This window comes from Anabrus simplex, chromosome 1 (assembly GCF_040414725.1).
Source record: "Anabrus simplex isolate iqAnaSimp1 chromosome 1, ASM4041472v1, whole genome shotgun sequence".
Classification (NCBI taxonomy): domain Eukaryota; kingdom Metazoa; phylum Arthropoda; class Insecta; order Orthoptera; family Tettigoniidae; genus Anabrus; species Anabrus simplex.
The window spans coordinates 1,006,547,862-1,006,560,629 of NC_090265.1; the positions used below are offsets into that span (position 1 = coordinate 1,006,547,862).

General features: G+C 38.7%; 1 protein-coding gene across 1 annotated transcript in view; it reads left to right on the forward strand.

The window, feature by feature from the left end:
* Positions 1-8,540, forward strand: part of LOC136875581 (probable cytochrome P450 6a13) — a 33,421-nt gene extending 24,881 nt beyond the window's left edge. The window contains exons 4-5 of the mRNA XM_067149127.2: positions 56-307; positions 7,921-8,540. Of these exons, the coding sequence (XP_067005228.1) occupies positions 56-307; positions 7,921-8,087 (419 nt within the window). The 3' untranslated portion in view covers positions 8,088-8,540. The remainder of the gene's footprint in view (positions 1-55; positions 308-7,920) is intronic.
* The last annotated feature ends 4,228 nt before the right edge of the window (positions 8,541-12,768 follow it).

Below are 12,768 nucleotides of genomic sequence, written 5' to 3' on the forward strand. Positions count from 1 at the left end.
ATTTGTACAGCATGGTATGATTATGATCAATATATTTTTCTTCTGTATGTTTCAGAATCTCTACGTAAATACCCTGCCCTAGGTACCCTTTTCCGAGTGTGCACAAAGCCATACGTCATCCCTGAGACGAATATCACCGTAGAAGAGGGAACACGAATTGTAATCCCTGTGTTTGCGCTTCACCACGACCCTAAACTCTACCCCGATCCTCAGCGGTTCGACCCAGAAAGATTTGATGTGGAAAATACAGCACGTAGACATCGCTTCACCTACCTGCCTTTTGGTGAAGGACCTCGAATTTGTATTGGTAAGATTCAATTGTATTGTATCTAACACTTCGATTAACCTAATAAGTTCAACTAAGTGTACACTAGTAGTACCAACTTGGCGAAATGGAATGATTTCTAGTTCCTTTCCAATCAGGACTGAGTTGGCCATATCTATGAAATATTCTTCCTTTCCTCATCTTTCATTACATACTACATACGATCTTCAGGAAGTCAATACTTCTTCAATAATGAACCATCCACCTCCGTTGTGTAACCGTCATTTGCTGCCATCCCCGAATGTTTGGGTTCGATACCCGTTACTGCCTGAAATTTACGATTAGCAGTGGGGCTAGTATGTGGTTGAAAAGGTACATGCAGCCCACCTCCATAGGGGAGGGGGGTGGAGGGGTGCCTGAAAATGTTTGTAACACCTCGGCAGGGGACGCTAATTTACATTACTAATGAACTGGAGATAAAAACGTCAATGCCTTCGTTAAAAATACAGTCAATCAATTAATAAAACAATGACCAAGATAGGCAAACTTCGAAGGTTAAGAGCATTTAATCTATCTTCATGTGATTTCCGTCGCAGTTAATGTTAAGCAAGCACAACGTTAGATTGTTATGATCGTTATCAAATATGGCATTTATGGAATTCTACTAGGACAATCGATTCTCACGCACATTCGCTAATCTAACAATTTTATCTGAAAAAATTGCTTTATTGGTACTTAAGTAAGAGATTTCGTAAATGTGTCCAAACTCCTAAATATTTTTCACTTGCTGATCTGGGTAGCGTGCAACGACTCTTTTTCTCCTTTTGTTGCCAAGATAGCGTGTTAGATCTTAGGTGAGTTCGGTGACATTTCGAGGTGTTTAGAAACAGGAGCATATTGTCGTTGACTTACAGCAAGTTAATGAATTTCTATCGAAAGGATCGCATACCTTGAATTTCTTAATAATCTACATCAATAGAAAGGATATTAATTATATCGTTATTGTGCCACTAGAAAATGAAACCCATATGCAAGTAACATGGTAAATATAATCGGTGACAAATGACCTAAGAAGTGTTTCTCCACAGTAGCTGTACGACCTAGCTTTTCAAGGATCATTCTATACCATTCAAAGAGCTATACTGAATGGAACGTTCTCCATATTATAATATTCCAGTCGCATTATTCAGTTAGAGCTCAAATTAATTCCCATACAGAGCGAAAGAGAGTAAGATGATATTATATATCCCGATATCAAACAAGAAGAGCTAAACACATTTTTTTCGTTTCAATTTTCAAACATGTTTTGTCTTAGTCAAAAACTATCTGTTATACCCATCCTTAATGGGATATTAACCTAGCATGTCCATGATTATATTTCTGTCTATCCCTCATATTGCTCCTGTTATTCTGAAGCACATAGGTGGGCATGACATACTCGCTTCTTGGTTCTCTAGGGCCTTTGCATTTTCAATTCTTTTGCATTATCGCTGTTTTCTATTTGATTTATTCCTTATGGTAAAACATCCAAGTGTCGAGTTGATATTCAAAATTTGCAGACGAATGTATAACGCTCCTGAGACTTTGCCGGGGTAATCTCCGTATAATTCATCTTAGGGTAAATTATCGGCTCTTGGACTTAAACTTTCAAATGACCACCACTGATATTTCCCTCAACTTTCACTTTATCGGAAAACATATTGAACGAAACGATTTTAAGTTATATTTTTAATAAATGTTTTCATGAGCAGTTATCGTGAAAAATCAACTGTGAAGGAGATACACTGCTTTATATATTTTAGGTACCATCTGAAGCTCCTCTTGTTTATTTTGTGTACAACTATAGATATGATCCTACTCGCCCTTATTATAAACATAATATCACGTTTCATGAATATTTATCTATCCAGTTGTAACATACAGACAGACAAACAAACAAACAAACGAACAAACAGGCACAAATTAAACTGAGCCTGACATCAGCTACGATTTGGCCCAACCGGTACAAAACGCAATATATCAGGTTGTTATTCAAGAAGTACTGTATGTTAACCCCTTTGTCCGGGGCAGCTCAGCCAGCAGATATGAGGTATCCCAGCATGACACGTTCGGGAGTGAAGATCACATTTTATGACGGGCATTTTTAACAAATTTGTAAACATTAAGTGTGCGAGACTGTAGGCATTTGACAAATGACACAGAAAATTCAACACAGATTAACATTTGTTAAACTGAATAAAATATCATAGCATAGTTCTTGCTTGATGATAACTTCTGGAATCGAAATTATTTAAACAATTCTCAAAATCTCACTTTTTACAATAACTTGAGCTAGTTTCCTCATAAAAATGTGGGTTTCTTTCTACCTGGTTCCAGTATCTCGGGTGTAAAGATTATTGAAAATAAACATGTATCCATTAATTAAAAAAACTCATGGCACTACAGCCCTTGAAGGTCCTTGGCCTACCAAGCGACCGCTGCTCGGCCCGAAGCCCTGCAGATTGCAAGGTGTCGTGTGGTCAGCACGACGATTCCTTTCGGCCGTTATTCTTGGCTTTCGAGACTGGGGCTGCTATCTCACCGTCAGATAGCTCCTCAATTCTAATCACGTAGGCTGAGTGGACCTCGAACCAGCCCTCAGGTCCAGGTAAAAATCTCTGCCCTGGCCTGGAATAGAACGTGTGGCCTCCGTGTAAGAGGCAGGCACGCTACACCTACACCACGGGACCGGCCCATTAATTTAAAACTTGTTAGTAATCGAAGAATATTTCCATCTATAAATATTCTCTTTTTTTTTCTTGCTAGTTGCTATACGTCGCACCGACACAGATAGGTCTTATGGCGGCGATGGGACAGGAGAGGGCTAGGTGTGGGAAGGAAGAGTCCGTAGCCTAAATTAAGGTACAGCCCCAGCATTTGCCTGGTGTGAAAATGGGAAACCATGGAAAACCATTTTCAGGGCTGCCGACAGTGGGGTTCGAACCCACTATCTCCCGAATACTGGAATTAAGCGACTGCATCTATCGAGCTCAGTATAAATAGTCTAGGCTAAAGCTTAATAATCTGGATTTCCTCTAATGAGGTTTAACATCCTTTAATTCATCTTTTTTCTGAACTTTTCAGGTGTAATTATCACAAACAGAGCTTTGATATTCAATAAATCAGTCCGATTTCAACATGAATTGAATTGTCATCTTGACCATGCGGTCATGTTAAAAGATATTACAATCATGTCTCACGTAAATTCTGAATAATATCTGAAAAAATTCTTATTAACCTGATTAATATCCTCTTAATCAAATCATTCGTCAATATCATTTACAATATTTATAATATTTACAGTTTTTATGGCTTCATTTAAGAATTATTTTTAATTCGTAAATAAATTCATCAATCATTTCCTTCCTATTAACTTTATCAGCAGGATTAATTAGTCCGTAGCTAATTTTAGACTTGATCTTCTAATTATTAATAATTCTCTAATCCTCTGTCACTTTAATTTTTATTCACAAATTAATTCCTTCTTAAATCTTCCTATCAGAATATCATGAAAGTTCTTAAGAATTCATTATTAGAATAATACACATTATTTTGATCCGCACAGATTTAACTTTACAGATTAATTTATGAATGAAATGAACTTTCAATCCTGACTTTTTGTTTCCTTACTCACAATCTTTTAATTTGTATAAAGTCTATTAATTTCGTTTCATTGGCTGGTCCTATCAATAGAACACAATAAGATTATGTTTTTTGTATTAACGCTATAATTTCTTAATGACATATCACTTGAGCAAGTATTAAGTTATCTTGCCATAACAAAGCAAAATGTAACTTTTTTCACGATTAGAAATTCCTAGGTTCGACACTGATCTGAACCTTCTGGCGTGGCAGAACATTTGAAGTTCTGATGTCCCTTAATAATATTTACTTGGCAAAAGAAATATAGGAGATATGAATGGCGATAAACACAATCTAATCCACACAACCCACACTCAAATGAATGTATGTTCGTGATTACAAATTTCTCGGATTTTTAACATTGATTATTAAATACTCTTCATAACAATTATTCAATTGATGACCTTATTTTTCTCCTGCCTCGCGAATTATACGTCCTCAACTTATTCAGTGGGTGAATGAATCATTTAGAAATCACTTTAGAGCACTAACATTCTGTTTCAAACCAGTATGCCACATTAGAAATTCAACTGGAAGATATCTTCTCCTATAATTTCTGCCATATAATACCTTTCGTCTGGGATTAATAGCTACTTCTATTATTTATTGTGATTGAGCATGCTACAGAATGATTAGTTATTAATTTAGCTCCCAGTTGCACGCACATGGCAACACGTGCTCATTAGAAAATCATTCTACTCATTTATTTACTATCTCCAAACTCAAAAATGGACTCTGCCAAACCGTCTATTCCACCGGTTGAATTGAGCGCTTATTCGCTTCATTAACAAACTGGGCCGATGACCTTAGATGTTAGGCCCCTTCGAAAAGCAAGCATCATCATCATCATTAGTAGCAACCTTTCCCAATCATAACATTATTTATATGCCCAACAACGCTTTTATAAATTATTCTGGATTTTATTCTGATAACCTTCAGCTTTATTATTAGCTTATTACTTTTAGGCCATAATTGATATGAACTTGAATTGATGACCATGTCTTTAACATGTGAAAATGTTCCAGGAATAGCGCCATTTATGCCACTAGTAAATTCATCACAACTCAAAATTGGATACAAAATAATTCCAAATTATTAAATTAATGTATTAATTGTCGGTTACATCATTTATTTTTAGTTTAATTACTTGATGATACGTATCATTTTAATTATCACTACTTGCACTCCATTCTCAATCAAAACTACAGTAGACATTCTCTATTAAACCAACAACTAATAAATACGTAAGTGAAAAGATTTCTATACAACCGCAAAATAATAGTAAATATCAACTTTAAGAGGAGCCTCCGTGGCTCAGACGGCAGCGCGTCGGCCTCTCACCGCTGGATACCGTGGTTCAAATCCCGGTCGTTCCATGTGAGATTTGTGCTGGACAAAGCGGAGGCGGGACAGGTTTTTCTCCGGGTACTCCGGTTTTCCCTGTCATCTTTCATTCCAGCAACACTCTCCATTCTCATTTCATAGCATCTGTCAGTCATTAATAAATCACTTTGGGAGTGGCGACCCCATCGTACTAATAGCCTATATCTGCTTCATTCATTCCATCCCTGACCCGGTCAATGACTGGAAAACAGGTTGTAGGTTTTCATTTCATTCATCAACTTTAAGAAGATCGTACTATAATCTACTGAAATGAAGGAATGTTAACATAAAATTTTACTCATATTTGGCTGATGGGAGTCAATTCTTCATCTAGTTCTTCATAGTGTCGGATGTTGTAGTTCATGGTTTCGGGTGATCCACTCCATGGTCCTGGCAGCATATCCCGTCTAAGTGCAAATGATGTTTGTGCTGCCCCGCGTTGGAGATTTCGGCTGGATTTCCGTTCTTCCCGGTGTGTACAATATGATGATCCCTCAACGATGTGGTGGACTGAAGACCGATGTCCTCTTGGTTTTTCCTTCCATTAGCTGAAACTAACAAGAAGTTAAGATGTGCTTGTGACCAGTTTATAGCACAAAAGTCTTCGTCTTGAATTATTCTTAACTTATGTCGTGGTGCATTGACTGCAGCTTGAACTAAATCACTACATCACTAATCCTGAAATTGTAATCTGGAAGACTGAATGTTTTATGCAGCATGAAGTCGATTTTGCTTCAGGCGAGCCGATTTGAATTTTCATAAAGTCCAACTTTCCTTTGTAGCAGAGACCAGCACAATGTCTTACTTCCCATCTTCTAAACTGGTAACTTGTAATATAGTAGAATATTCAATGTGCAAGCCTTTCGTACGAGAGATTTTTCGTTCCAAGAAGAGAATATAAGCGAAGTATCATATAACAGAGAGACTGTCACAGTTCATATTAACTCGTATTCCAGGTACGTGTGAACGTCAAACACTCTCTTATTGGACGTTATGCACTGTTTTGACGATCAACGGTTAATCCCTCTCCCCGATGAGAGTTCCAGAAATATCTATTCTGGAATACTGTTCGATGCGTTCACCTTCATATAGCCTAGCTTGCAGCAAGCACTCGGAAGAAGAAAGAAACATACCGCTTCAAGGGATCGACTGTCAGCCCCTGGCTGCGTTTCAAGGTCAAGGACAGCCCCAAAGCTTCTCGTCCCAACCCGTTCGAATGACGAAAAGAATAAATTCTATTATACATGGCATATTTCCCTTCCCAACAGATCAGGACCAGTACAGACTGGTACAATATTATATTCGTTATAAGGTGTTGTATGCAAAATCTAACGAAAAGCAAAGGTTTATGAAAGCGACAGCTCATCTTCCATGAACTTGCGCTGTGTTACATGAACACTGCAGGATGTTGTGACTCATGGGATCACTAATAAACGTAAGGGAGCCAAAGCTAGTAAGAAAGGTTATTGGTTTCTTGCACATTTGATTAGTGGTGGATAAAATCGTTTCAAGGGGAAGTACAGTTAGGTACCCACCCTCTCATAAATCTAATCGGAAGGAGAAGGAAAAGGGTACATCCTTCGGAAAATAAGTTCGTCAAAATAAAGATGAGGTTTACAATGGGTGTGGAAAGCAAGAAATACTCAGAACTAGCAAACCTAATACCATCTGAGTCGGAAGGAAACAATAATGGCCAACGACGTTGTAACCGAGAATCCTGGCACAAGTGGGAACAGTGCCAGACTCGGATGGTATCTCAATGGTCACAATCTCTCCCCAAATCGAGAGCTACTAGAAAATGCTGGCGCTCGCTTTCTATGCTTAGGTAAACGGTGTAAATTCAGTTATAGTTGTCCAATGTTGAAGAGTACCGAAATACGTGAGAAGTGGTGATGCTGATTGATGATCCAATTGAAAGAAAGGACGGGATCAGTAACTTTACAACATTCTGTGCAACATTATGCCGCCACGATATCTCTGAGGACCGTATGCACTGAAGGGGTTGTCGAGGCTTATATTATTATTATTTACGTATTACTATGTTACTACGTTACTGTTTACAGTTAAATCAGAACTTCATTTCAATTTATGAACGAGATATTTTTTTTTTGTTCAGTTTGCAAGGTTACATCCCACTTGCAAAGAATTCTATTTTATTGCTGTCAAATTTTACAGAGATGGATTCAAATAGTTTATATTTTACACTTTGCAAATGTCGTCTTATTTGATAAATAATCCCCTTAATCTTATCTAGAGCTACAGGTACATAATTTTCTCAAGTCGAGAGCACGTAATACAACATCTGAACTGGCCTCGGGCTGTGGGATATCATTAAATTATATCAATGAAAAATAAAGGGCGGAGAATGAATCCTTATAGGATTCTGTTTTTCAGTAGTGGTAGAAATGATTGGATCTCAGAGTATTGACCCTAGTTTATGTAAATAACTTCCGTTAACTGTTCCTTACTCTTCAAATAGTTTTGACATAACCGAAGCCAAACTCCTAACTTCTGAAAGTTTTAGCTAAATATCCTTGGATCCCTCACAAATGTTTTTTTTAATATCCTCATAAATGTGTCTCCATTTTCAGGTATGCGATTTGGACTCCTGCAAGCCAAACTTGGAATGGCGACTCTGCTGAGGGATTTCCAGTTTTCACCAAGCAAGCGCACAGTTATACCAATACGATATGAACCTAGCTCTATAGTCACGGCTTCCAAGGATGGCATCCATCTCAAGATCAGTCGTAGGAAATGAAAAAAAAGTAAAAACGATTTGTAAATTAATAACGTATTAATTGTACTGAATGATACTTGATCGCATGCAAATGACAAAAAATGACACACACATTTTCTGTTTGTTTGATTGCCTATTCTGTATTTATGTAAATTATATACTTATATCCTAAAATATATGGAATTTATAAAGAGCAATTTTAGCGAGACTGATGTGATTACGATGGCGTGAGACCAGTGGATGGTTGCTGTACTTTCTTAAAACAACAATCAATGATAATTTTATCAATAATATTCAGGAACTGTGCTATGCTGCTAATTTGTATACATTGAATGTGTGCAGTTTCATGTGGGTTCATGTGAAATGTTGATTCAAAACTAGAACCAAGCTCACCAAAGTGCGTGCACTATTTCTTGTATACTTTATTTTGTATCTTGTATTTATAATAAATTGAAATAAACTACTTATTTTTAAGCACTAGCTATTTCTTATTCCAGATCTAATGTTGTAAGAATATTGCTGATCATCGTTCAATGTGCAGAACTTCAATATGACGTATGCTGTTCCAAGAGTTATTTTGGATCAGGTTAATGTTCTAAGAATTAAAGCTCACATATATCCTAAAATATAAGTAGTTGGCTAAATGGTTATCCTATTTATCACAGTTCTAATCTATAGTAATATCTTAAAGAGAGGAAGTTTGTGATTGTATGTGTGTGTGTGTGTTTGTGTGTGTGAGGGGGAGGGGGTAATAGAGAGAATAGCTGAATGGCAGTCGATAATTATTTTACCATTAGAAAGCATGTTCCCACCGAATTGTTATACAGTAGGTCATATTTAAGCACGGTAGCGTATGAGGGCAGCAGGTAAATTTTGAGTCTAGTGTCCCTGAGAGTTAAAAAATATTCCCAGCCGCGTGTACATTTAATTCTACTGTAGCCACGTCCTAGTTCGTGAACCATGGGCAACGGCCGAGTGGCCTAGTAAGTGGTCGTGAAAGTCGGGATACCAGTTGCTATGGAATGGAAGTGGGCATCTCGGACATATTCTGAGTCGTGGCCCTCCTTGTGCTCAGGAGGCTAGGACTATACAATTCACCGGTGGTCCATAACCCGTTAGAGGAGAGATCCTCACTTGGACTATGTGCAAGTGAGGTGGCATCCTGCTTCATGAATTTACCGAGCTCAGAACACTTTAAGCAAGCCTCGGACCTATGGGAGTAATGGAGTCCCACTCCCATTGGACAGGCGAGGGACTCCTTGGAAACAACTTGGCGAACGAAATGGAATTCGATGGGGAGCCGTCAATATTAATGGGGCTTATGGAAGAAAGAAGATAGAACTGGCTGAGTCAGCAAAGAGGATGCATCTGGATGTGCTAGGAGTAAGTGATATTCGGGTCAGGGGAGATAATGAGGAAGAGATAGGAGATTATAAAGTGTACTTGACGGGTGTTAGAACGGGAAGGGCAGAGTCTGGGGTAGGGCTCTTTATAAGGAATACCATTGCACGCAACATATTTTCTGTTAGGCACGTAAATGAGCGAATGATGTGGGTAGATTTGTCTGCTGGAGAAATTAGGACAAGAATTGTGTCCGTGTATTCACCATGTGAGGCTGCAATGAGGATGAAGTTGACAAGTTTTATGAAGCATTGAGTGACATCGTGGTCAGGGTCAACAGCAAGGATAGGATAGTGCTAATGGGCGATTTCAATGTGAGAGCTGGGAAGAGAACTGAAGGATACGAAAGGGCGATTGGTAAATGTGGGGATGATATGGAAGCTAAAGGGAATGGGAAGCGTTTGCTGGACTTCTGTGCTAGTATGGGTTTAGCTGTTACGAATACATTCTTCAAGCATAAGGCTATTCATCGCTACACATGGGAGGCTAGGGGTACCAGATCCATAATAGACTATATCTTAACAGATTTTGAATTCAGGAAATCTGTTAGGAATGTACGAGTTTTTCGCGGACTTTTCGATGATACAGACCACTATCTGATCTGTAGTGAACTAAGTATCTCTAGGCCTAGGGTAGAGAAAGTGAAATCTGTCTGCAAACGAATAAGAGTAGAAAATCTCCAGGGCGAGGTAATTAGACAGAAGTACATGGATACGATTAGTGAGAAGTTTCGAACAGTAGACAGTAAGCAGGTTCAGGATATAGAAAGTGAATGGGTGGCATACAGGGATGCTGTAGTAGAAACAGCAAGGGAATGCCTAGGAACAACTGTGTGTAAAGCTAGAAAAAGGCGAACATCTTGGTGGACTGATGAAGTGAGAGGAGCTTGTAAACGTAAAAAGAAGGCTTATGAGAAATGGCTCCAAACAAGGGCCGAGGCAGACAGGGATTTGTACGTAGATGAAAGAAACAGAGCGAAACAAATAGTTGTTGAATCCAAAAAGAAGTCATGGGAATATTTTGGTAATAACCTGGAAAGGCTAGGTCAAGCAGCAGGGAATCTTTTCTGGACAGTAACAAAGAATCTTAGGAAGGGAGGGAAAAAGGAAATGAACAGTGTTTTGAGTAATGCAGGTGAACTCATAATAGATCCCAGGGAATCACTGGAGAGGTGGAGGGAATATTTTGAACGTGTTCTCAATGTAAAAGGAAATCATCATGGTGGTGTTGCAAACACCTAAGCTCATGGGGAGGAGGAAAATGATGTTGGTAAAATTATGCTTGAGGAAGTGGAAAGGATAGTAAATAAACTCCATTGTCATAAGGCAGCAGGAATAGGTGAAATTAGACCGGAACTGGTGAAGTAGGGTGCGAAGGCTGGGATGAAATGGCTTCATAGAGTAATAAAATTAGCGTGGAGTGTTGGTAAGGTACCTTCAGATTGGACAAAAGCAGTAATTGCACCTATCTATAAGCAAGGGAACAGGAAGGATTGCAACAACTATCGAGGTATCTCATTGATTAGCGTACCAGGCAAAGTATTCACTGGCATCTTGGAAGGGAGGGTGCGATCAGTTATTGAGAGGAAGTTGGATGAAAACCAGTGTGGTTTCAGACCACAGAGAGGCTGTCAGGATCAGATTTTCAGTATGCGGCAGGTAATTGAAAAATGCTACGAGAGGAATAGGCAGTTGTGTTTATGTTTCGTAGATCTAGAGAAAGCATAGGGTACCGAGGGAAAAGATGTTCACTATACTGGGGGACTATGGAATGAAAGGTAGATTATTTAAATCAATCAAAGGCATTTATGTTGACAATTGGGCTTCAGTGAGAATTGATGGTAGAATGAGTTTTTGGTTCTGGGTACTTACAGGAGTTTAGACAAGGCTGTAATCTTTCACCTTTGCTGTTCGTAGTTTTCATGGATCATCTGCTGAAAGGTATAAAATGGCAGGGAGGGATTCAGTTAGGTGGAAATGTAGTAAGCAGTTTGGCCTATGCTGACGACTTGGTCTTAATGGCAGACTGTGCCGAAAGCCTGCAGTCTAATATCTTGGAACTTGAACATTAGTGCAATTAGTATGGTATGAAAATTAGCCTTTCAAAGACTAAATTGATGTCAGTAGGTAAGAAATTCAACAGAATTGAATGTCATATTGGTGATACAAAGCTAGAACAGGTCGATAATTTCAAGTATTTAGGTTGTGTGTTCTCCCAGGATGGTAATATAGTAAGTGAGATTGAATCAAGGTGTAGTAAAGCTAATGCAGTGAGCTCGCAGTTGCGATCAGGAGTATTCTGTAAGAAGGAAGTCAGCTCCCAGACGAAACTATCTTTACATCGGTCTGTTTTCAGAGCAACTTTGTTTTACGGGAGCGAAAGCTGGGTGGACTCAGGATATCTGATTCATAAGTTAGAAGTAACAGACATGAAAGTAGCAAGAATGATTGCTGGTACAAACAGGTGGGAACAATGGCAGGAGGGTACTCGGAATGAGGAGATAAAGGCTAATTTAGGAATGAACTCGATGGATGAAGCTGTAGGCATAAACCGGCTTCGGTGGTGGGGTCATCTGAGGCGAATGGAGGAGGATAGGTTACCTAGGAGAATAATGGACTCTGCTATGGAGGGTAAGAGAAGTAGAGGTAGACCAAGACGACGATGGTTAGACTCGGTTTCTAACGATTTAAAGATAAGAGGTATAGAACTAAATGAGGCCACAACACTAGTTGCAAATCGAGGATTGTGGCGACGTTTAGTAAATTCTCAGAGGCTTGCAGACTGAACGCTGAAAGGCATAACAGTCTATAGTGATAATGTATGTATGTATGTATGTATGTATGTATGTATGTATGTATGTATGTATGTATGTATGTATGTATGTATGTATGTATGTATACAAATAGAAAAATCATGTGCATTATCTTCCTTAGTCCAGTAGTCTTCTAGGAACACAATGGCTTTCATTTTAGTGTTTTTGTACATGCTTGATCTGTTAAAACCCAAAACACTTAGTCGTACCAAGTGGAGCATAAATGCGTGATTTAAAGTTACATTTTCCGCAAAAGTGTATGCATTTTTTCGAAGCTCTAAGAATTTGCTGGATAATTGCGCCTTTACGTTTTAATGGAGCATATGGACCCTAGAGCTCGCATGTCGATCATGATACAGCTGGGTGGATTAGGGTGAAAACAGTTATTGGTCTCCATGAATGGTGCAAGTCCAACGATCGTTATACAATATTTTATCACCCTTTGAGATAAAATTCGTTAAGGTGGAGGGTAGGGCATAATGAAAGAAA